General features: G+C 36.3%; 1 protein-coding gene across 1 annotated transcript in view; it reads left to right on the top strand.

The window, feature by feature from the left end:
• HIKESHI (Hikeshi, heat shock protein nuclear import factor) overlaps window positions 1-23,139 on the top strand; it is a 37,452-nt gene extending 14,313 nt beyond the window's left edge. The window contains exons 3-5 of the mRNA XM_027531433.1: window positions 15,315-15,466; window positions 21,724-21,842; window positions 22,794-23,139. Coding sequence (XP_027387234.1) covers window positions 15,315-15,466; window positions 21,724-21,842; window positions 22,794-22,848 — 326 coding nt within the window. The 3' untranslated portion in view covers window positions 22,849-23,139. The remainder of the gene's footprint in view (window positions 1-15,314; window positions 15,467-21,723; window positions 21,843-22,793) is intronic.
• The last annotated feature ends 2,268 nt before the right edge of the window (window positions 23,140-25,407 follow it).

The following is a 25,407-nucleotide window of genomic DNA, read 5'->3' on the forward strand; positions in this document are numbered from 1 at the left end:
AATCCACTTTGATTAGTTATGCAGTCCATGGGGTCACAAAGAGTTGGACACGACTGAGCGACTGAACTGAACTGAGTCCTCACTGATGGAAATTTGGATTATTTCTGTTTTTTAAAAATTGTTTATAGCAATGCTACAATCAACATTCTTACATATATTTTTGTACATATTTTTTAGCACTATATTTCTGTAGAAGAAACACCTACAAGTGGAACTGAATTCCTGGATTAAAATGGCGTTTTAAATAAATATGTAGGAGGCCTGGAAAAAGTGTACTGGGTGTGGATAACGGATCATTATTGTCTTGGCGGTTGTTAGAGAATCATAAGAAAGGTAGTTGGTACTACAGAAAACTAATAGAGCATATCCTTGCCAAGTATAATAAAAGAATAAGCCATGGAATTTTAGAATAGAAGGTCCTAGAAATAATTTCATCCAATCCTTAAATTTACTGTTGAGACACTTGAGATCTAGAAAGTCTCAAGAGAGTTTCTAAAATTGAGCAGGGATTAGAATCAAGATACCCAGATTTTTATTCACTATTCTAAATGATATAGATCTTTTCACTTTCCAAAGTAAATTTAAGTAGAAACCTACATTCACATTCCTATGCATTGTTTTATATGTATATATAGTTCATATGTTTATAACTGCTATTTTCTGCCATTTTCACTTAATATTATTTCATGTGGAATTAAATTTTTATGAAACTTTGATGTGCTAAAAAGTATTTACTGTTGAATCTTCTCCTCTCTCTCTCTTTTTTTTTTTTAACCCTCCTTTTCCACCAGTCAGGTACTATAGAGTGAGAAACAGACACACTCTGGTCTTTAGATGGGCTGAAGTGGAAACACAGGATGAGATTTTCATGTGTTTTAAAACAAAAGATGATATGCATTAAAAGGTTTTCAGAAACATGGATGTGAAGTGTATGGTCCTTTTTTCCCTATTTGTTTAAAATAGTAGTATAGAATTACATTTTGTTGATAGGTTATAGTTTACCTATTTATTGTTTACCTTTTTGGCTTTTTCTTGCCCCTCAAATTACTTTAGATTTCCAGTTATTATTGGTATGCTGTGCTGTGCTTAGTTGCTCAGTTGTGTCCGATTCTTTGCGACCCCACGGGCTTTAGCCTATATCCTGCCAGGCTCTTCTGTCCATGGGATTCTCCAGACAAGGATACTAGAGTGGGTTGCCATTCCCTCCTCCAGGGAATCTTTGCAACCCAGGGATTGAACCCAGGTCTCCCACATTGCGGGTGGATTCTTTACTGTCTGAGCCACCAGGGAAACCCAAAAATACTGGAGTGGGTGACCTATTCCTTCTCCAGGGAAACTTGCCAACACAGGAATTGAACCAGGGTCTGCTGCATTACAGGTGGATTCTTTACCAGCTGAGCCACTAGGGAAGCCCTTATTACTGATATATAGAAGTACAATTGTTTAAAAAACAAACAAACAAAAAACAACAACAAAAAAAAACCCAGGCTTTTTTAAAGAGCAGTTTTAGGTTTATAACAAAATTGAGAGGGAGGTACATAGATTGCTCATATACCCCTGCTCCCACACATGCTTAGGTCTGTCCTATTATCAGCATCATTAACCAAAATGCTTTTTTCTTTTAACCTACATTGATGCATCATAATCACCCGAAGTCCACAGTTTACCTTAGAGTTCACTCTTACAGGCTTGGACACATGTTTACGGATATATATCTATAATTATAATGTCATATAGAGTATTTTCACTGCTCTGAAAAATCTTTTGTGCTCTGCCTATGTACCACATTGCCTCACCTCCCCACCGGCAGCCACTGACTTTTTTAAATTGTCTCTAGGTTTGTCTGTTTCAGAATGTCATATAGTTGGCATTATACAAGTGAAATCTTTTCATGCAGATTGGCTTCTTTTGCTTAGTAATAGGCGTTTAAATATAGTTTTTTCATGTCTTTTCATCACTTGATAGCTTATTTTATTTTTAGTGCTAAGTAATACTGCAATAGGGCTTCCCAGGTGGCTAAGTGGTAAATAATCAGCTTGCCAGTGCAGGAGATGCAGGTTCAGTCCCTGGGTGGGGAAGAGCCCCTGGAGGAGTGCATGGAAACCCTCTCCAGTATTCTTGCCTGGAGAATGCCATAGACAGAGGAGCTTGGTGGGCTACAGTCCATGGGGTTGCAAAGAGTCAGACATGACTGAGCACGCATGCGATATTGTCTTGTCTGGATGTACTGTAGTTTATAGTTTCACCTCAGATCAGATCAGATCAGTCGCTCAGTCGTGTCCGACTCTTTGCGACCCCATGAATCGCAGCACGCCAGGCCTCCCTGTCCATCACCAACTCCTGGAGTTCACTCAGACTCAGGTCCATCGAGTCAGTGATGGCATCCAGCCATCTCATCCTCTGTCGTCCCCTTCTCCTCCGGCCCCCAATCCCTCCCAGCATCAGAGTCTTTTCCAATGAGTCAACTCTTTGCATGAGGTGGCCAAAGTACTGGAGTTCAGCTTTAGCATCATTCCCTCCAAAGAAATCCTAGGGCTGATCTCTTTCAGAATGGACTGGTTGGATCTCCTTGCAGTCCAAGGGACTCTCAAGAGTCTTCTCCAACACCACAGTTCAAAAGCATCAATTCTTCGGCGCTCAGCCTTCTTTACAGTCCAACTCTCACATCCATACATGACCACAGGAAAAACCATAGCCTTGAGTAGACGAACCTTTGTTGGCAAAGTAATGTCTCTGCTTTTGAATCTGCTGTCTAGGTTGGTCATAACTTTCCTTCCAAGGGGTAAGCATCTTTTAATTTCATGGCTGCAGTCACCATCTGTAGTGATTTTGGAGCCCAGAAAAATAAAGTCTGCCACTGTTTCCACTGTTTCCCCATCTATTTCCCGTGAAGTGATGGGACCGGATGCCATGATCTTCGTTTTCTGAATGTTGAGCTTTAAGCCAACTTTTTCACTCTCCACTTTCACTTTCATCAAGAGGCTTTTGAGTTCCTCTTCACTTTCTGCCGTAAGGGTGGTGTCATCTGCATATCTGAGGTTATTGATATTTCTCCCAGCAATCTTGATTCCAGCTTGTGTTTCTTCCAGTCCAGCGTTTCTCATGATGTACTCTGCATATAAGTTAAATAAACAGGGTGACAGTATACAGCCTTGATGAATTCCTTTTCCTATTTGGAACCAGTCTGTTGTTCCATGTCCAGTTCTAACTGTTGCTTCCTGACCTGCATACAAATTTCTCAAGAGGCAGATCAGGTGGTCTGGTATTCCCATCTCTTGAAGAATTTTCCACAGTTTATTGTGCTACTGAATGTTATTTTGATTGCTTTCAAATTTGGGCAGTTATGAACAAAGCTACTGTAAATATTCATGTGTAGATTTTTGTATGTTATTTTGATTGCTTTCAAATTTGGGCAGTTATGAATAAAGCTACTGTAAATATTCATGTGTAGATTTTTGTGTATATAGACATTTTCAACTCCTTTGAATACTAAGAAGCATGAATGCTGGATATTATGGTAAGAGTATGTTTGATTTTGTGAGAAACTGCCGCATTCTCTTCCACGTGGCTGCACCAGTTTTCATTTCCACCAGCAGTATATGAGTGCCTGTTGCTCCACGTACTTGCCAGCATTTGGTGGTGTCATATGATTGGTTGTTTATTGACTTTGTATATTGAAGGATGAAGGAAAGGTTAGCACGTTGAGTATCTTGCTAAAATCCCTTTATTAATAGTTCTGGTTGTATCCTAAAATTTTCAATATAGATGATCATAACATCAATGAAAAAGACTCCTTACTGCTAACTTTTATGCCTTTTACTTCCTTTTTATTGGCTATTACATTGTCCAATCCTTTGAACACCATATTGAATAGGAGCAGTAAGAGGGCAGTGGGGCAAGAAAAAGAAAAGTTGTAACACTCTTCTCTATTCTTCCTCCTTTTGTTTTATGAGTGTCCAAGATTGATAATGAATCGATCCTCTAATCAATATGAAATACCCTGTCTCTCTGGTAATGTTTCTTAAAAAGTCTTCTTAAAGTAATGTCTTAATGTCTACTTTGTCTAAAATTTATAGTTTCTCCAGCTTTCTTAAGATTAGTGTTCACATGCAATGTTTTTCTGTATTTTTATCTTTGACATAAATCTTTGTCTCTTGTAAATAGTATATAGTTAGGTGTGCTTGTTTTTTAGCCTCTTACTATCTCTGCCTTTTAAATAAGGCGGTTAGACCATCAGTACTTAATGTTACTGATATGGTTAGGTTTAAATTTTTATCTGCTAGTTGTTTTTCCTCCTTTTTTGGGAAGGAGGTCTTTTGGATTGAGTATTCTTAAAATTCATATTTCTTCCACTGTTTTTGTTTATACCTTTGTATTTTCTCAGTGGTTCCTCTAGGAATTATGATACGTGTTGTTAACTTTTGACACTGTACCATGAGTTAATACTAACAAAATAAAATCTGTATTTGACAACTCTGAACCTGAATTTGGTCATTTTTTTTAGGGTGTCATCTCCACTTTTCATTGCTATGTTAGCCCACTTAGTGAAATTCTGAATATGACAACAAAAACTTTATGGCAAAAATCACATTTCAGAAAAAGCAAAATCACATTTTGGTGATTTATTTTAAATTAAGGATATTTACCTCCATTCTCATTATCTTCATACTGAAGTTCACCATTGCAACTCTTAGTAGCATGTGAGAGAGTCAGATATGGATAATAGGAAGCCAAAAGATCTATGATAAATACTCTACATTATATTTTTTTCCCAAAATTCAGAATTTTCACACCCTTAGAGTTGAATACAGAGACAAAGGATTATCTGCTCACCTTTGCTCTGGACTGAATCCGGTCCAGAGAAGCATTTCATGGTCGGGTCCAGGTTGTACTGGGGATTTTCTCACTGGGCTGCATCCCTGATTTTCTTAATGAGGTTTTTTGGGAGATAGACTACTTTGTCATGTGTGTCCATCTCCTTGACCCAAAAGGTATCTGTAATTAGAGTTAGAAATTTACTTACCACATACATGTAAGTATTTATAGTTGTACAGTATAATGATTATCAGATCTCACAGTACTTTTTGAATATTTTTTACGTTACTTTTGGAAAGCTTTTCTTCAAATGTCTTATATGAGTTCTGAAGTTGGTATCTAGCCTTAGTAGTGTTTATTAAACTGTAAGATGCACCAAAAAACTCAGCATTCATATAGTAGTCAACTGAGTGCTGGTGTTCACTTGTTGCAAACATCTGTTAAAACTTGTAATATATGAATAATGAAATCCATGTAATGTTGACTTTAAGAAGTTTTGGTTCATACTATATAAAGAACATGAGTACAGTATCTTTTAAGATTTAAAATTCTAGTTCTGAACTTGGAAGGTGAAAACAGTTTCTCTTACCAAAAATATGTAACTGAAAAATTTTATATTATGCATATTTATATGTGTTTATATGCATATGTCTGTCAAAGGTAAATATTTGTCGAGCTCATATACTATTTGAAGAGTTTGTTTAAGCCACATCTACATATTCTTTCATACACGTGCTTAAGTTCAACTTAAAACCTTCCTTTTTTCTGTAGGTTAACTATTTTAAAGTGTTTCGAGATACAATGAGGAAGTGGCTCAGTGCCTCAGTCAGGGAGAATCCCAGTGACATCTGCAGTGGAGAATGATGTGGAGAATGGGAAGCAGAAGAGGCCAAGATTGGAAGAGCAGGTGGGGAGCAGGGCACTAGGTCAGACAGAATAAGAACACTGACGTGGAGCTGAAATGTTTTACATTGTGTCTTTAGCACTTTAATATGTGATTGTACTTAACAGAATAAGAAATTGCTGATTAACTCACCTGTGGTATAAAGAGGAATTATATATTTATGTGAATAAAATAGAGTCATGAAGGTGTTAGAGCTTTTTAGAATACTCCGATGAGAGAGAAGGCTGGTATTTTGTGTTTCACACACCTCAACTAGGCACCTTATCATGGGGCTTTACCTTTTTTCTTTTTTGGCTAGGGCCCTGCTGTGAGATAGTGTTTGGAATGAAATTCTGAAAGAATCATTTCTGATACTTAAAAAACATTTTTTTTTGCAGTAGGGATTTTTAAAATTTATTTTTAATTGGAGTATGATTGCTTTACAATGTTGTATTGGTTTGTGCCATTCATCAACATGAATCAGCCATAGGTATGTGCAGTAAGAGATTTAAAGCAACTGTATTTTGAAATAATTTCAAAATTAGAGAAAAATTATAAGAATAGTGTAAAGAATTTTTTACATTCTTCTTCCATATTCATTTGGGCTTCCCTGGTGGTTCAGACAGTAAAGAATCTGTCTGCAGTATATAGAGACTTGGTTTTAATCCTGGGGTTGGGAAGATTCCCTGGAGAAGGAAACAACTACCAACTCTAGTATTCTGGCCTGGAGAATTCCATGGACAGAGGAGCCATATTCATTAATTTTGTTACATTTATGGTTCTCTGGATATTTTTTCCCTGAAAATTTTGAAAATGTTATAGATATCATACCCCTTTACTCCTAAATACATCAGCATATGTTTCCTAGAGCAAGGATATTCTTTTATAATCACAGTATAATGATCAAATTTAGCAAATTTAACATTAATACAGTACTCTTGTCTGTATTCTGCATTAAAGTTTTGCCAGTTTTCCCAGTAATGCCTTTTATAACACTTTCCTCCTCCCTCTGTCTAGGGTTCAGTCAGTATTGTGCAGTCCATTTAATTGTCACACTTCTACACCATGCTCAGCCTTTGTCTTTAGGCTTAGCACCTAAGACTATCCATGAAAAAAGGCTTAGCATCCATGAAAAAAGGCTTAGCACCAAAGAATTTTCAAGGAATGTTAAAATTAGAGTTTGTTATAAATCATTTGACTTTCTTTATAGTTCTCTTTTGGGGCTTGCTGCTGTATTTTGTTACCGCTTTGGCTTCTTGCATCTAGCTCAGTTGCCAAGAAGAAACGATTAAACTGATTCTAGTTTTCATTTTAAAATTGGATTGAGCTTGTTAAGGGGATTAGAAAGGACAACCCCGCCCCCCACCTCAAGATACCACTAGGATCAGTCTGTTCATATGTAGTAGAACTAGAGCCAGAATGGGAACCTTTTACTTCTTGACTTGCTATCTTGAATGCTTATTGTAAAGTAAGTAATGAGTAAAAATCAGTATAGAGTTCATAAGCTTCAGCCTTGGAGCTTACTAGACCTCTTTGAATCCCAGTGCATTACTAGCTGGGTAGTCTTGACCAGGTTCCTTAACCTTAGAGGAGAATTCAGGTAAAATGGGGATAATAACACCTACAGTGCATGTGTTTTGGGGAACATTAGAGATAATGCATAATAGTGTCTGTCTGGCACTTAGTTGGTGCTCAAGAAATGATTTTTATGTTTTTATTATACTATAGAAAGACAGCTCTAGGAGGTATCTTAAAAGTCACCCAGATAATGAAACCTGTTGAGAAAAGTTAAGTAATTGTGACTGCTTTATGAGAATGAAAGTGCCTTGAGAGTAGGGAATCTTTTACCGTATGTTCTTTAGAGTGTGTAGAGCACAGAGATGGACTTGGTAAATAGTGATTGTTTAAATACATTTCAGACATCCAAATTCTAGACATACTTCAATGTCAGGTAAATTAACATTTTTATCTGGTTTAAGAGATTTATTGTTGATAAACCTTTGGAAGTCACATAGCTCTTAAAATATGCATTCAGGAAAAATGGTATTTCAGACTTGTCAGACTATCCATAGAAATGAAGCAGAAGTTTTAGGAATATATATTTGTGATTTCTAAATATTTATATTTAATACTAAGAGGATTTTCAACAAGCATAATTAGAATGTTTTTCTGTAGCTTTAGCGTATGTCAGATTTCAAATGTCACTTCATAGGAAATTGCTTGTTTCTGCCATAACAGTTTTCTTCAGTCCTCATCTCTTTGCACACCAAAAATACTGCAACTGCTGGACTTTTAGTTTCTTTTAGGGGACACTTGTAACTCTTAAATGGATATTTCATGAGTTTTTTTTTTTTTTGGGGGGGGGGTCTTTCAAAGAACAGAAAGCATTTATTTTACTTAATCTGTTTTTTAAGTTCATTCTATCTTACAGTTACCATATGGGTCCATTGGATCATTTTATAAATCTAATACGCATTTGGAGATATTACTGATCTTATTTTGTCTATATTTTGAAACATTTTGCTATTTCATCCAAGGAATTCATTATTCATTAGTTATTCTCAACTATGGGGGGAAAAGGCTGAAATGATAAGAAAAAGGAGGAATGATGGAATTACTTGAAGCTGAGTTTGGCAGACATTTTTGTAAAGCTTAAGATAGTATATATTCTAGGCTTTGTGCACTACAAATGGTCACTGTGACATATTCTTTAAACAGCCCTTTAAACATGTAAACACTCCTTGGGTCAGGAGCTCACAGTAGCTGATGGGCTGGGTTTGCATGTGGGCCTTAGTGTGCTAGTGCAGTGCCCCTCAGTCAGTCTCCATACCGTATTGCCCAGAGAATTACATCATCTTTCATGAAGTATAAAGGGAGACTGGAGACACCGTCTTCATTGTCTGCTTTTTGCTTTTATTGGACAGAATTAGGAATTAATAATTTTTTATGTTTTTAATGGCAAAGAGAAAATTGAAAAGGAACAAATTTTACATTTATTGCATGAATCGGACAATAAATACAAAGAGGCAAATAGCAGCATTCTAGACTCTTATGATGGTGGTGTGGTTGATCATATAAGTAAAATCTCAGGACTGAATCTTAAATAAAAGAATGATGATCTCAGTGAATTTTCTTAACTAAAAAATTGATGATTGAACAGTATATTTCCAAGGACCAAAAGAAAATATGATATTCTTACTCATTCAGTCATTCAGCAAGGAGGAATTAATCAGGTAGTATTTTGTGACAAAATCTTGGATGTGTGGTTTGAAGGATAGGTGCTGGTATTCTTTCATCTCTTACATTTGTGCTCCAAATTTGACTGAATACAGTTTGTAAGTGGACATTGCACCTGCTTTGGTTATGTTAATCACTTTGATGTTTGAGTTCCACACAAGTTAAATGAGAAAATCCTTCTTGACTTCATTTTTGCATGTGGTTCTCTACTGAGACATATGAAGATGTTCTGTTCTTAAACAAATTGTGCCAAGCGATGAAAAGTGGATACTGTATAATAATGTGGAACAGAAGAGATTGTGGGGCAAGTGAAATGAACCACCACCAAGCACATCAAAGGCCTACCTCCATCCAAAGGAGGTGATGTATATATAGTGGGATTGGAAGGGAGTCCTCTATTACGAGCTTCTTCAGGAAAACCAAACGATTAATTCCAATGAGTACTGCTCCCAGTTAGAACAACTGAAAACAACACTGGATGGAAAGTGTATGGAATCTGTCAACAGAGGATGCATAATCTTCCATCAGGATAATAAGACCTCGTATTTTTTTGTTGACCAGGCAAAAACTGTTACAGCTTGGCTGGGAAGTTCTGGTTTATCCACCGTGTTCACAGACATTGCTCCTTCAGATTTCCATTTATTTCTGTCTTTACAAAATTCTCTTAATGGAAAAAATTTCAATCCCCCCCCCCCCCCCGAAAGACTGTAAAAGGCATCTGGAATAGTTCCTTGCTCAAAAAGATAAAAAATTTCAGGAAGATGGAATTATGAAGTTGCCTGAAAAATGGTGGAAGGTACTGGGACAAAACAGTGAATACATGGTTCAATAAAGCTCTTGGTGAAAATGAAAAATATATCTTCTATGTTTACTTAAAAACCTAAAGGTATTTTTTTGCCAATGCAATGCAAAGATGATGATAAGATAATAAATGTAGAAATGAAAAGTTAATTGGATTATTCTAAATGTTCATAAATCTAAAAATGACAGTGATTTGAAAATTAAAAATCAGAGAAGATGGCTGTTCTTCAACAAATTATGAGCCATTAAAAATTTCAAGTATTGCACTTTGACAGTACAACTACTAGAAGTAATGATAAGCTTGAACCTAACAGAGGTGTGTTTAAAGTCAGGAGTCAGGTTTATAAATGGACATATTCCACATTTATTAGTGACACTTGATGAACAGTTGTATTCAAAGAATGTGGCTCATTTTGTTTTATTGTAACTTAAATACCAGGCACATGTGGGAAATCTGGAGTGTGTATTTGAGTTTGCTGTGCTTTGTTACTCATTGAAAATTCCAATAAAGTTGTTTTTTACTCTCTATTCTTCCAAACATTTTTTGTGAAATGACTTAAAATGTATATATTTTTAAAAAGAGTCAATTAGATCCAGATGGTAAATGATGATGACTGCTTTTCCTTGTATACTAACAGTAAAACACTGGTTTCCTATATGATTTCTCCTCTTGAGTTATGCCTTGTTAGGTTAGTGAGGAGAATACTTTGAGAAACAGCCTTAAAAGATTTGTTGCTGCTTTTACTGTTGGAATGTTACTGAGGACTTTATGCAATGTATTTTTTTTTTGAAGACCAGATGTTTTACTTTCCCTGCTGTTTTTGCTTTTTAACTTTTTATTATAAGACTCAGTGTCACTGATCATGTTTTTCTTTTGACTTTGGCTATCATGAATTCATACACAGAATTAAGCGCTCACTATTAGTTTGTATTTTATGTTCCAATGTTCTTCCCAGTATTTTATTTTATGGTTTGCAAACAAGAACTTTTGTACTTGGAGGGTATCAACTACTGTGTCAAACCCATTTTGAGAATAAAATCGACTAAAGGAATGGCTTAATTGCACAGTAGATTTCTTTGAAAATATTGATTAAAGATTATTGAAGACTTGGAGTTTTATTTTCCCCCCCTTACATTGTCTTGGTTCCAGAGAGCTTTAAAATGAAAAAGTCAGAATATTTCCTTGGCCCCAGTTTTTACAGTGGATCGTAGACAGCTTTACTTAGGACCCCACTCATTTGTCAAGAGCTTGTATATGGTAAGAGATGGAGATTAGAGGTGACAAGGCTTTCTGCTTGGGCACATCACTCCCTGGGTGATTATAACTATGGCAAGTGTATTGAGTCATTTTCCTGAGCCTGATACACAGACAAATAGCAGTGCATTTTCTGGACTTAGCATGATTCTCATCTTAAAACAGTTAAAATGATGGAGAAGGGGATTCCAAAATTATCCCTCCATAAAAGCAACAACACCAATAACAACAAAAAACTGGAAGAAACTCTTAGAATCAACTTTTTCAGGCCCCTGGAAACTGAAACTAACCAAAGGCTTGTCACAACCAGAGGGACGTTTATTAAGAAAAAACACCAAATCTCTGTGAGAACAATAAGCTTTGTGGTGTTTTAATCCACCCTGATCTCAATGCTTTTTCCTCTGCTCAGTGGTAGCCTTGAAAGTAACAGACCATGTTCTTGGTACTGATACCAGAAGGAGCAGAATGGATGTCATTCACAATTAATTGTAATTAACTTATTTAGTTATGTGATTCTTTGAAAGGCAGAATCAAAAGGTTTGCCTTTATGTTGTTAAACTTGGAACTCTTCCACTGCTAGAATGATTTCTTGTAAGGGTTTGTCAAAAATGTTTACAGGTAAATGTAATATTTGCATATATATTACAAATATTTACAGGTCATTGATGCCTGAGGGAGTGTCAACAGTTGGGGCAAACATCAGACTAACCAAGAAGTTTGGAAGGGAAGGCTGTGAATAAGATACTTAGGAAACAAGGGCTTTGAAATTCTCTGACCTGGGAATTCCTAGGAATCTAAATGACCACATGGGTGTCCAGGGCTATGCACATGCTTGGGAAAGATCTAAGAAGGTCCTAAGGTCTCACTGCTGGCTGACCTTGAAGGCATGAGTTTAGAAGCCATGTCTCAACACGTGGAGCCCACCTGCAAAACATTGGGAGAATTTGGTTCCAGGCTTCTAAGGCAATCTCTTCCCATTCACTAGCTGATCATTAAGCTAATAAGGGACTTTAGTAGTCACAATGATAAAAAAGACTTTATAGTATTAGTTCAGAAAAATCATTAAACAAGGAAACAGCTACAACAAAATGGCAATAAACCTTAAGAAGGAGTGAAACATCTAATTGCTAGAGTTGTCGATTATTCAATGTCTGGTTTTCAACAAAAAGCTATGAAGCATACAAGAAGCTAGCCCCTTTCACAGAAGAAATGACTAGAAACTACCTAGGAAATAGAGACATTGGACGTAATAGTCAAAGACTTTAAGGAAACTTCTCAGACATGCTCAGAGAGCTAAAGGAAATCAGGAGAATGATATATCATCAAACAAGAAGTAAAAATTGAAAAAAATTTTAAAGGAAGTAAACTATGGAGTGTAAAAGTACAGTAATGGAAATGAAAAATTGACTAGAGGGTTTTAGTAGCAGATTTGAGTAGGCCCCCCAAAATCAGTGAATTTGAAAATAGGTAAAATATCAGTTTTGAAGAGCTGAAAGAAGAATGAAAAATGAACAGAGCTTTAGAGACCTGTGAGACACCGTCAAGCATGTCAGTGTTGGGAGTCCCTGAGGAGGAGGAGAGAAGGGGTGGAAAGAATATTTGAAGAAATATTGCCCTAAAACAGATTTGAGGAAAGCTTTAATCTACACTTAAGTAGCTCAACAAACTCAAGTAGGCTTAGCTTTAGGACATGTTAAACTGACTAGAGAAGCAACTCATCATATACGGAGGTCCTTATTAAGTTACAGCTGATTTCTCATCAGAAACATTGAGTCCAGAGGAGTAGGCTGACATATTACAAGTACTGAAAAAAGGTCAATTGAGAATTCTGTAGCCATCAGAAATGAAGGCGAAATAAAGATATTCCCAGATAAACAAATTGAGAGAATCATGACTAGAGGACTAACCCTACAGGAAATGCTAAAGGGGGTCCTTCAAGCTGAAATGAGACCTGAGACAAAAATCAGATACATATTAAGTAAAAACACAGGTAAAGGTAACTAACTAAACAGATAATTATAGAAGTCAGTATTAATACATACTTTGTAACTCTGCTCTTCCTGTTTGATATAAAAGACAGTGACATAAATCATTGTCTGCTTATTGATATAGTGGGCTTCTCTGGTAACTCTGGTAAAGAACCTACCTGCCAGTGCAGAGAATGCGGATTCAATGCATGGGTTGGGAAGATCCCCTGGAGAAGGAAATGACGACCCACTCCAGTATTCTTGCCTGGGAAATCTCATGGATGGAGGAGCCTGATGGGCTGTAGTCCATGGGGTCACAAAAGAGTTGGACATGACTTAACTAACACCACCACAACATAGTCATACTATGTATGAAGATGTAATTAGTGACAATAAACAACATAAGGAAGAGAAGCAGTTACATAGGAGTGAAGTTTTTGTATACTGAATTTTGTATACTGAAATTAAACTATTTTGTATACTGAAATTTAAATTTTGTATACTGAAACTGATATTAATCCAAATTAGAGTTGTTATAAATTAAGATGTTAATTGTAATTGTAGTGCAATCATTTAAAGAATATAATAAAAATTATGATAAGTTAAAATGGTATACTGGCAAGTATCTATTTAACACAAAATTCAACTCTCCAACTAAAAGGCATAGATTTACAGAATGGATTAAAAGACATGATTCAGCTGTTGATTCAGAGAGAGAAATGGGTTGGAAGTAAAGGATGAAAAAATATATATGCAAACCGAAATCAAAAAGGGTCAGTCTTTCAAAAAGATGAAACAGTTGCAAACTTGTGTGCACCTAAAAGAGCCTCAGAATATATAAATCAGATATTGACAGAGTGGAAAAGAGAAATAATCAGTTCAGCAGTAATTGAGAACGTCAGTACCTTACTTTAAATATGGACAGAACAGCTAGACAGATCATCAAAGAAATTGAAGACTTGAACAACACTATAAACTTGATTAGATGTAGCAGAACATTCTGTTCAATAGCAGCAGAACAGTCATGCTCAAGTGCCCATGGAACATTTCCTTGACACATTAGGCCACAAAACAAATCTTAGTATATTTTAAAAGATTGCGGAGTATGTTTTCAGACTACATCGATGGAAATAACAGAAGTAAACCTGGAAATTGTACAAATATGAGGAAATTAAGAAAAATAAAATACTGAAAATATCTTCAACCAGTCGCATTTAGTGAAGTGTGTGTATGTATTTTTAAAGCACAGAAACATACGGTTGCAAGTTTTTATATTCGCATACCTGAAAATTTAAGAAGAGATTTGATACTTTGAGTGAGTGTTCCGGTTATTAGGAATGCGTGTTGTCCCAGATTTTCATTCTGTAGTATTAGTTTAGACATTTTATAGTCCTGTTAAAAGAGCAGATAAACCACTAATCTATTCATTGTATTTTTTTCTTCTCTCATGATTGTTTTATATGGACTAATAAAACTGACCTATATTTTTTCATGTTTAAGTTAGCTGACACTTAGAGGATCAGGTATATCAAATACACTCTGTTTTATGTATTTATGATATATTATATATATATACACACTTATAAATGATAATATTGTAAAGTGGAAAATTATTATTTTCTGAATAAGTTGCAAATTTTTTTATTGCCTATTTGATAATAGATCCTCAGGTGTTGAGTGGGGGAGAGTCATGACATGTAGTAAAATATGCCATGTCGTTGTTGATAATGGCAATTGAGAGCTCTTTGTATAATAATCAGAAAATATTAAAACTAATTCTAAAAATCTTTTAAGATATCCTTTCATCACAGCATTGAGAATTTTTTATCTAATTCTCATTTATTTTTGTCTTACTCTCAATTTCCATTTCTAGCTGTAATAATTTTATAAGTTTTTAGAAAAATAAAAGCTATTTTTCTGGTGGGGAAAATCTCAGTTTTCTTAATATGGTAAGAACTAGGCATCCTTTTGGGCTTCCCTGGTGGCTCGAATGGTAAAGAATTTGCCTGCAGTGTAGGAGACCCAGGTTCTGTTCTTAGGTGGAGAAGATCTCTTGAAGGAGGGCATGGCAACCCATTCCAGTATTCTTGCCTGGAGGATACCATGGACAGAGGAGCCTGGTGTTGGTCTACGATCCATGGGGTTACAAAGAGTCAGATACAACTGAACAACTAACACACACACACTCACAAACACACACACAGGCATCCTTTTACATTTATCTGAGAAAAGACAAACTTTCAGGTGACAGAACTTCTTAGTGCATATAAATCAGCGGTTCTTTACATCTTTAGGAAGGAATTTATATATGTACAAGTTAAGTTTGAAACATGTGGCACATGTTAATTTCTTTCAGGAGAAGGAAGCCAACACCCGTTTGGAACCATGAATATTGTCCGAACTCCATCTGTTGCTCAGATTGGGATTTCAGTGGAATTGTTGGACAGTCTGGCTCAGCAGACTCCTGTGGGTAATGCTGCTGTGTCCTCAGTTGACTCATTCACTCAGGTAATGGAATGCACCTTTCATTTTCTAAAATAGTTTACAAAATCACATTCTGTACTTCATAAAACAGCCTGTGGTAGAATTCATGTAAAAATGAAGGTAAACACATATGACATAAATTACTGGCTTCCATGAATATTTTCAGTTTGTCTCCTTTCTATATAGGTATTTTAAAATTCATAAATGCTTTGATGATACTTACTTTTTACAGTGATAAAATAGCTCAAAGTGATTTTTTTTAATGAGTTTAAATATTAACTTTTCCCCCCGTTTCCTCTCACAATTAATATGCTAGGCTGTGGGTATACAGTTTTGAACCTGATAATAAGCAAGATTCTGGTCCTCATGTTGCTTAAAATCACATAATTTCATAAGGGTTGACTTTTAATCTATAAGGCAAAGGCCTTAAAGGGAGAATGATTGAGGCAGAGTTACAGCTAATACGAAGGCCCAGTGGTAGAAGTCTGTTATGTTTGAAAAATAAAGTGAAACTTTGTGGCTGGAGTAGAGTGAGCAAGGGAGAGAGATGGGAGATGAAGTTGGAGATTATGGGGAAACCGCTCCCCCATAATGAGATTCCATATATGAAATCTCATTGGCTTTTGTAGGGACTTTGGCTTAAGTTCTTTTTGGAGGACAAAACATAAAGTTTTGAGCAGGGGAGTAATATGATCTAACTTAACATTTTTAAAGGATCACTTTTGCATCTTTGGAGAGAAACTGTAATGAGGCAAAGATGGAAGGAGAAAGAGCGGTTAAGAGTCTCTTGTGAAAATCTCAGAGTTTAATGGGGGAATACAAATGGAGGTGGTGAAAAGTAGTTGATATCTCTTATTGAGATAATTTGAATATGGAGCCAATGCTGTCTCACAGTGTAAATCACATGTAAAGTCTGAGATAGAGACATCAACTATGGCTCTAAGGATGCTGGTTCCAGGAGCTGGAACACAGGAATGTTGTGCAAAGAACAAGTATGGGCTGGGAGTGGAATCAAGAGTTGAGTTTTGGTTGTACTGTGTTTGGGATGCCTATTAGATAGATAGCTGGAGGTGGCAGGTTCATGAGATAAAAATTTGGGTGCCCTCAGTGTAGAGGTGGTATTTAAAGTTGTAGAGGAAATGTGATCACTGAGAAATAACTATAAACAGAAAAATTGGCCAGTGACAGAGCTTGAGGCCATTTCAAAGTTGAGATGCTTAAGAGATCAGGAGGAATAAAAGGAAAGGAACACCCAAAGTAGGAAGAAATCCCCCAAAATGGTATTTTGGAAGAGAAGTACTTTTTTTTTTACCTCTTTAAATTATTAAGATATGATAGCACATTTACAGAAGACTTGGAAAATACAAATAACAAAGTTACATATATTTCTACTATATATTACAGTTATTTTTTTTAAGTAGATAAAAGATTTTTAGTTGGGGTTTCAATATCAAACTCAAAACTTAGTAGAATGAATATACAGAGAAGTAGAAGGATACAGTAGACCTGAAAAACACGATGAACCAATTCAACATAAGATATATACAATTTTCAAGACTGGTTTTTGAGAAGGAAGAAGTGATCAGTGGTATTGACTACTTACGGATGAAGTAAATGAAGGCTAAGAATTAACTATTGGACTTGGCAAGGTAGAAGTCATTAAAGACTTTGACAAGAATTCACAGAGGTGGAAAAGGAGTTTGGAGTGAGGTTGAGTGACTTGGAGAAGAGGAAATGGAGATAGTGACCGTAGATGACTCTTGGTGAGTGTTGTTACAGAGGACAGCAGATGGGTGGTCTGGTTGCTTGAGGGCTGTGGGGACAAGGAAATTTTTTTTTTTTTCTGTTTTTAATAGGAGATACTATATCATGTTTGACAGCAGTAAAGCGTTTGTGAGAGAAAAATTGATGATGCAGGAGAGTGGGGAGACTTGTGAAAGTGGTATCCCTGAGTAGGAAGTAGACTGTATTAGGAAGTAATAGAAAGGATAACGGGCAATGTTTACAGTATGAAAAGAGAGCTGCAGCAGGTTAGTAAGCGAGCTGAAGAGAACTTGTGCAGGTTCTCTCTCGACTCCTTCTCTAGTGAAATAGGAAGCAAGATCATCAGCTAAGATTGAGGGGAAAGGAAATACTGGAAATGTAAACCAGAGGCTTCCCTGATGGCTCAGATGGTGAAAAATCCACCTGCAATGTCAGAGAGCTGGCTTCAATCCCTGGGTTGGGAAGATCTCCTGGAGGAGGGCATGGAAACCCACTCCACTACAGTCTAAACCAAAAGGATTGTTAAATAAGTCCTCTAGGAGAGGAGGAGCATGAATGGACTAGGGAAACCTCTGGGCTTGCTGGACAGCATACTTTTAAGAACTGTGGCTGTGAATTTAAGAGCCAGCTTGTCATGCACTCTCCGGACAATGGGCCAGATTAAGAATGACAGAGTCTGGGTTTTAAAATTTTTGTCAGTAATTTAAAAATAAACTGTGCTGAAAAAAGCAAGTTATGAAGCAATACTCAGCAGTTATTCCATATAAATTGTATGTGAAAAATGTCTGGAAAATATATGCCAAAGTGATGTTATCCCTGGAGAGGGGCAGGAAGACATTTTAACTCTATAATAAATTATTTGACCTTTTTATTAAACGTAGGTATTTTTATGAAATATTTTAATATAAATAAAACTACATCCCACAGATATTTATTGTGTACATTTTGTGTGCCAGGCATTTTTAAAGAACAAATAGATAAAAACAGGTATCAAAATAAAATAGTACCTGACCTTGTAGGGCTCACTTTATAGTGGGGCATATTTGAAGACTTCCATGTATCTTCCTCAGAGAAGGCAATGGCACCCCACTCCAGTACTCTTGCTTGGAAAATCCCATGGACGGAGGAGCCTATTAGGCTGCAATCCATGGGGTTGCTAAAAGTCGGACACGACTGAGCAACTTCCCTTTCACTTTTCACTTTCATGCATTGGAGAAGGAAATGGCAACCCACTCCAGTGTTCTTGCCTGGGGAATCCCAGGGACGGGGGAGCCTGGTGGGCTGCCGTCTATGGGGTCGCACAGAGTCAGACACTACTGAAGTGACTTAGCATAGCATTAGCATGTATCTTCCTGGGCTTCCCTAATGGCTCAAAAGGTAAAGAATCTGCCTGCAATGCAGCAGACCCAGGTTCTTTACCTGGGTTGGGAAGATCCCCTGGAGAAGGAAATGGCCACCCACTCCAGTATTCTTGCCTTGGAAATCCCATGGACAGAGGAGCTTGGCGGGCTACAGTCCATGGGATCGCAGTCCGCCTAAGGGCTCACATGGCTCACACATGCACACAGTCTTCCACTTAAATTTAACTGATACGTTTTGCTATATTTTATACTAGTTAAAAAATTATATAAAGTGTTACAATCCACTGCTCTCTGCTTCTCTTTTTCTCTGTCCAAGTAGCTACTCTAACTTTATGTATCCTATTTCAGTACTTAAAAAATTTTTTTTCACAAAATATGTATAGTACAATTGTATGTAATTTATGCCTTTAGTTGTTCTTACTTGATTTTAGTTTTTATCAGTAGCACATGATTGAAAAAGTCAGTTTTACATGCAAAACAGCTGTTCTCTATTGTACCTCTTAATATTCTGCTCTTACTCTGCTCCTCAGCAGCAGTCACTTTCAATGTCCCACTTTTTTCTCCCTCTTCTTGTATTTACGTCCATGTGTCAGAAGAAAGTTGTTGAGTCTTTATTGATTTATTTGTTATAGGTATTTTCCATTGCCTTATCGGTACATAACATGATTTAAGGGCTTCCCTGGTAGCTCAGATGGCAAAGAATCCTCCTGCAATGCAGGAGACCTGGGTTTGATCCCTGGATTGGGAAGATCCCCTGGAGAAGGGAATGGCAACCCATTCCAGTATTCCTGCCTGGAGAATCCCAGGGACAGAGGAGCCTGGTTGTCTACAGTCCGTGGGGTCGCAGAGTCGGACACAACTGAGTGACTGAGGATAAGCACAAGCCCAACATGGTTTAGCTCTCTTAATCTTCTGCTCCCCAGCATATACAGGTATCTTTTCTCCCCTCCTTTCCAATATAGATCTTCAGGATTCCAAATTTTCAGTATTATAACCTGGTAAATATTTTTCAGAGCTGAGCCATGTATTATGAGTTTATGGTTATATTTCTTGTTCTATAAAACTTTTTATTTTTCTTGGTTAATAAATTCCTCATTTTTTCGTTTGCATGGATTTCTGTGTTTCCATTAATAATTTATGCCCAAACTCTTCCAAGTATAAATTCCCTTATCTTTATATATATTTATAGCAATTTAAAATTTGTCTTGGAAACATTCCTCTTGGAACTCTTTATTTTAAAGCAAATACATCTTTAAAATTTTTTTGTATTTATTCATCTTGGACTGTGCTGGATCTTTGTTGCTGAGCAGGCTTTTCTGTAGTTGCAGCTCGTGGGCTTCTTACTGTGGCGGCCTCTCGTTGCGGAGCACAGGCTCTAGGGCTTGCAGGTTTCAGTAGTTGCAGACTGTGGGCTCAGTTGCCGCGTAGTTGCTCTGCGGCATGCGGCATCTTCCTGGATCAGGGATTGAACCCGTGTCTCCTGCACTGGCAGGTGGACTCTTTACTACTGAACCAGGGAAGCCCAGTCCCTATTTTTAAATTAATTAATTTGACTGTGTCTGGTCTTAGTTGTGGCCTGTGGGATCTTCCTTGCAACCTGTGGGATCTCCTGCTGAGACTTGCAGGCTCAGTAGTCGTGGTTCGTGGGCTTAATTGCTTGGCATTGGGATCTTAGTTTCCCGGCCAGGGATTGAACCTGTGTCTCTTGCATTGCAAGGTGGATTCCTCACCACTGGACCTCCAGGGAAGTCCCCACATACATTTTTTTTTTAATTGAGTAATAGCATCTTTGTGGTATGTCATGTGTCACACATACTTATGTTTGTTTCTGGGCTCTCCATTTTATTCCAGTTAATTTGCCTGTCCCTTTGCCGGTTATATCTGGTAGGCCAAGACCCTCCTCCTAATCATCAAAACAGGCCTGAGTATTTTTCATAATAATTTTAGCATCAGCTTGTCAAGTGCCATGAAATATCTTGTTGGAATGTAGTTGAAAATGACGTTGGATTTATAGGTTTAATGTGCCTTTATTACATTATGTCTTCCCATTCATGAACACATGATGTCTTTCCACTCAATGTGGTAAAAAAAAGTCCTTTCATTGGTTTTCTTTCTTGTCTGTAAATACACTCTTAAAATATTTCCCACAAATATCTTACTGTCAGCTTGTCTTAGCATTTCCTGTAGGTTTCTTACAGACTTTCTGTCATGAGTTGGCTCTTCTTAAAGTTACATTTAAAAATTTTTGTTGCTTGTGTGGAGGGTTGCTGTTGGTTTTATTTCTCTTGATACTGGATTTTTAGTCCATGCTCTTACTGAAGTCTCATATTAGTTCAAGTACCTTAACAGAGTCTCTTGGGTTAAATTATCTCTATATTATTAAATAAAAAACCGTGTTAACATGTTTCTTCTCATGTAGAAAAGAGACAGCAAGAATCTTCATGGCTAGTTTTGTGTTTCTGAGAAAGTGATGGTCGGAAGATTATTTTTGAGTGAATAAAAGGTATTATTATTGTTAGTAGTTCATTAATTTTGGGTTTAGTGCTTAAACCCATTTGATGCTCAAGAAATGTAAATCCATGTGCTTCTGGCTTCTACCAAGGAGACCTGGAGGGTGGTAATGGATTTGCCCATTTGAGGGTCAGTGAGAGCAAACAGGCCAGGAGATAGAAGTGGAATAGTATCGTCTTTGTAATTGATGGCAAGTAACCAGTTGCTCCTTTTTTATACTTTTAAAAAATTTTTCTGGGAAGAAAAAGACTTTTTAAAAATGGTTACTATTTTGGATGAGGAAATGGGTTGATTTGACCAGGGTGGTATTTGAGGAGAAGGGAATCTCCAGAGGTGGAGATAAAAGAAGATATTTTGAAGGAAAAAATTTTCTTTTTTTTTTTTAAATAAAATGAATTTGGTAGAAACTTAAAAATAGTTGAAAGTCATAGAAATTCTTTGAGATATAAAGATAGTACTAAAGGCAGATGGTTACGCTTTTGTGCCCTAATGTCATTTTATGACTTCCCTTAGTGGTCAGCATTAGACTTAGAACTCTTAGTTCTTAAACCAAGTGACTGCAACAACATTTCAATTAGAGTTTAGTATTTTAAAATATTTTGGTATTTAATACAACCCATTAATCTATTTATTATTAATTTTTAGTTCACACAAAAGATGCTGGACAACTTCTACAATTTTGCTTCATCATTTGCTGTCTCTCAGGCCCAGATGACACCAAGTCCATCTGAAATGTTCATTCCAGCAAATGTGGTTCTGAAATGGTATGGGGCATTAAGTAGCTCTCATATTAAGGCTTTGAGTAACCATATATATATTTTGCTTGTGAATGTATTTCTTATTTGATGTTTAAATATTTTCTTTTATAGTGGATATCAGCCTACATTAATATTTGCATGCCATTAAATAGTATGTACTTAGAGTTCAGATTAGGAACAATTTCTGCCCCAAATAATATTCTGTTATATAGTAGCCATCTTGGGTTTTTATAGACAAGGAAATACAGTTGCTTATGTTTTAGGGACCACAATTAAGGTCTGTATCTTTTATATATATATATAATATATATATATATGCTTGAATTTTAAGTACCATATATGAGGCTTGAAATATCAATGAAAACTTTTTTTCCTAAATTTAGAAAGTCTTGATCTAAAATAAACATATATAAGACATCAGAGTGGTTTATACTGTACCCTGTACATGAATGATTAATAAATCTGTTTCTCCAGCTTTTCTCTGTTTCTCTTCTATAGATGTTTCTTTTCACTTTGAATATCCCGGTGTTAGGGAGGTACATAAGGAGACTGTTGAAAAGTGGTAGCATGGTGTAGCATGGACTGGTCTGGAATGTATTAGATTTGAGCTTTGTTATCATGTAGCTATGTGACCTTGAGCAAATCACTCATCTGTGAAATGAAGGTGGGGGAGTTAGATTTCATTTTTTCTTAGGTCACTTCTAGCTCTCAGATTTGCTGAAGATAATAAAATGTATTATGATGTGTGCTTTGTGATTACAGCCAGTTAAATCACTATGCTTGCTGTCTTCTTATACATTAATAATTAAGCTCCCAAATTAACTTTTTAACTTTCTAGGTTCTTAATCTTGGCTTTTTAGAAGTGACATGTAAAGTTATATGCTTTTTGATGAGTTATTTGTCAGGTTATGAAAGATTCTAATTAAATTTCTTATAAAGATGTTTTTTCTTTTGTAGGTATGAAAACTTTCAAAGACGACTAGCACAGAACCCTCTCTTTTGGAAAACATAATTTGAATAAAATAATTTTTAATGGATTCTGAAATTTGTCATGTTTTGAAGATAATGACTGTGTGAAAGCATGAAGTCAAAAGGATCAATGAAGCCTAAGTTTAAAAACTGCTTAGTAACTATGAAGTTTAATTAAGATCTTTATAAAAAATTAAAAACATTAAAAAATGAAAACATGTTCATCATTAATGACTCTTTTCCCTTAAGCTTAAAATATTCAAGAGGTAAAACATTTTGTTTGGGCTATGATTCATGTTTTACTTAAAAAATAAAGCGTATTCACAATAGTGTACCAAATGCATTGCATTTATAATCTTTCATTTATATTTACAGTGGAATTTGCTAGAATAATGAAAATCAAACATATCAAAATTTGGAGATTTTTGGAAAAACATATCCATTATACATTTTTACATATGGAGAAATTATTTTCAGTTAGTATTTCTCAAAATTGTTTTTTCAGGGGAGTTCCCTGGCAGTTCAGTGGTTAGTACTAGGAGCCTTCACTTCTGTGGCCTGGAGTTCAATCCCTGGTCTGGGAACTAAGATCTTATAAGCCTCATGGTGCAGCCAAAAACAAAGTTTTCAGTTAACAAATTGGTTGTCACTTTTTATATCAGCAAATTCATACATTTTTAACAAAATTCCCATAATTATTGTTCAGGTTAGTATTGATAATGTTGTTAGGCACTTTTGTATAGAATATAGGATTTATTACTTTTATGAGACACAAAAGCCTTTGTGTCTCATTCAGAGGAAGACCTTTGACTTATACTGGTGATTCCCATTGACCAAATACCACCAGGATCTCACCTGTCTGGTGATCTTTTTAGAGATATAACAGTAAGTATTAACTAAATACAAACTATCCCTTGGCTTGCCAAGAGGACATAGACTATGTGATCGTCTATGACAGCCCTGGGTAGTGTATTTAAACTGGTTTGTTGGGCTTCCACAGCAGAGCATTAGGCAAAACTTGGATTACTTTTCTGATTGTATTGTTCTTGCTGTTGGAGTAGGTAGTCATACCCAGTTTGGGTGTAGTGTTGTTATTTGCTCAGTTGTGTCCAATTCTTTGCGACCCCATGGACAGTAGCCTTTGTTCATGGGATTCTCCAGGCAGGAATACCGGAGTGGGTTGCCATTTCCTTCTCCACGGGATCTTCCCAACCCAAGGATCAAACCCAGATCTCCCACATTGCAGGCAGATTCTTACACCATCTGAGTCATCAGGGAAGCCCCAAAAGAATACTGGTGTGGGTTGCCATTTCCTCTTCCAGGAGATCTTCCCAACCGAGGGATCAAACCTGTGTCTCGTGTCTCCTGCATTGGCAGGTAAATTGTTTACCTGTAAGAGGTGGGCAAAAGCCTGGTATTGATGTTGCAATTCCTGGTGAGTTACAGATAATACCAGAAATACATTATCATAACGAGTAAGGCAATAATTGTTCCTTGAGGTGGACATATTCTTGGTGGAGCTTAGTTCCTGCACAGAAGTCTGGAAAATCCTGGAGAAAATGACCAGTACGGTGAGAATAAGTCCAGCGTTCGTTCCTGGTGCGCTTGGTTTAGCAGATAGTGCTGTAATGATTACAGCAGAAGTACTTTGTTGACTTGGAGTACAGTTTTTGCAATAGTGAAAATTGGGGCTAATACTACGAGGAAAGTTCAAATTCTAAGAAGGGGCCTTTGGGAGGAAATTGGTCTCAGGAGTTTAAAGGAACAGCTATTAAATCTTTCACAGTGGAATTTGACAGGTTTAGAGTCAAATTCCAAAGTAAAAGATTTAATAACTGTTCCTTTAAACTCCCAAGGAGACCAGTTTCCTCTGAAAAGTCCCTCCTGCCATGTGAGGATATATGGAGATGTCTGTGACCTGGAAGAGGGTCCTCAGCTGACCATGTTGGCATAATGATCACGGTCTTCCAGCCTCCAGCACAGTAAGGAACAAATTTCTGTTGATTACATGGTGTTGAGTCTGTGGTTATTTTGTTGTAGCAGCTTGAAGGAAGAAAGACACATTGAAACATTTTATTCATTTTTACTTACACACAGTTTAATATAGGAAAGCTGAACTCTTGATTTGTCAATTTTTTTGTTTGATTTTTAAAAAGAGCTTTTAGAATAGTTATGAATTATTGAAAATTTGTAGAGTGCCACACAAACTTAATTTTGCCTATTACTGTTTTTTCCATAAAGCAACCAGAGTTTAGGTAAGAAAAACAACATTATTTTTATGCTTCAATATGGGAAAGGGAAAATCATAAGAGAGTTGTCAGAGGAGACAAGATACGAACTTGAGTTAAAAATATCCAAAGGCAAGAAATAGTCTAAGCCAATATCTATATCGGTTTACAGGGAAAAATAGTAATATCATTTACCATCTGTGCCCAATGGATCCATTTTTTAAAATGCGTGTAAGTCACTGAATAATTTACTGAATAAAAAATTTTAAAAGATAGCAAGGGGCTTTATTAGAATTTTAAATAGTTAGAAAATAGCAAACTCAAATATGTGTTTCATATTTTCATGCTTTGCTGATAACAGTGCCTGATGAACT

The sequence above is a fragment of the Bos indicus x Bos taurus genome, chromosome 29, assembly GCF_003369695.1.
Source record: "Bos indicus x Bos taurus breed Angus x Brahman F1 hybrid chromosome 29, Bos_hybrid_MaternalHap_v2.0, whole genome shotgun sequence".
In the NCBI taxonomy this organism is placed as follows: domain Eukaryota; kingdom Metazoa; phylum Chordata; class Mammalia; order Artiodactyla; family Bovidae; genus Bos; species Bos indicus x Bos taurus.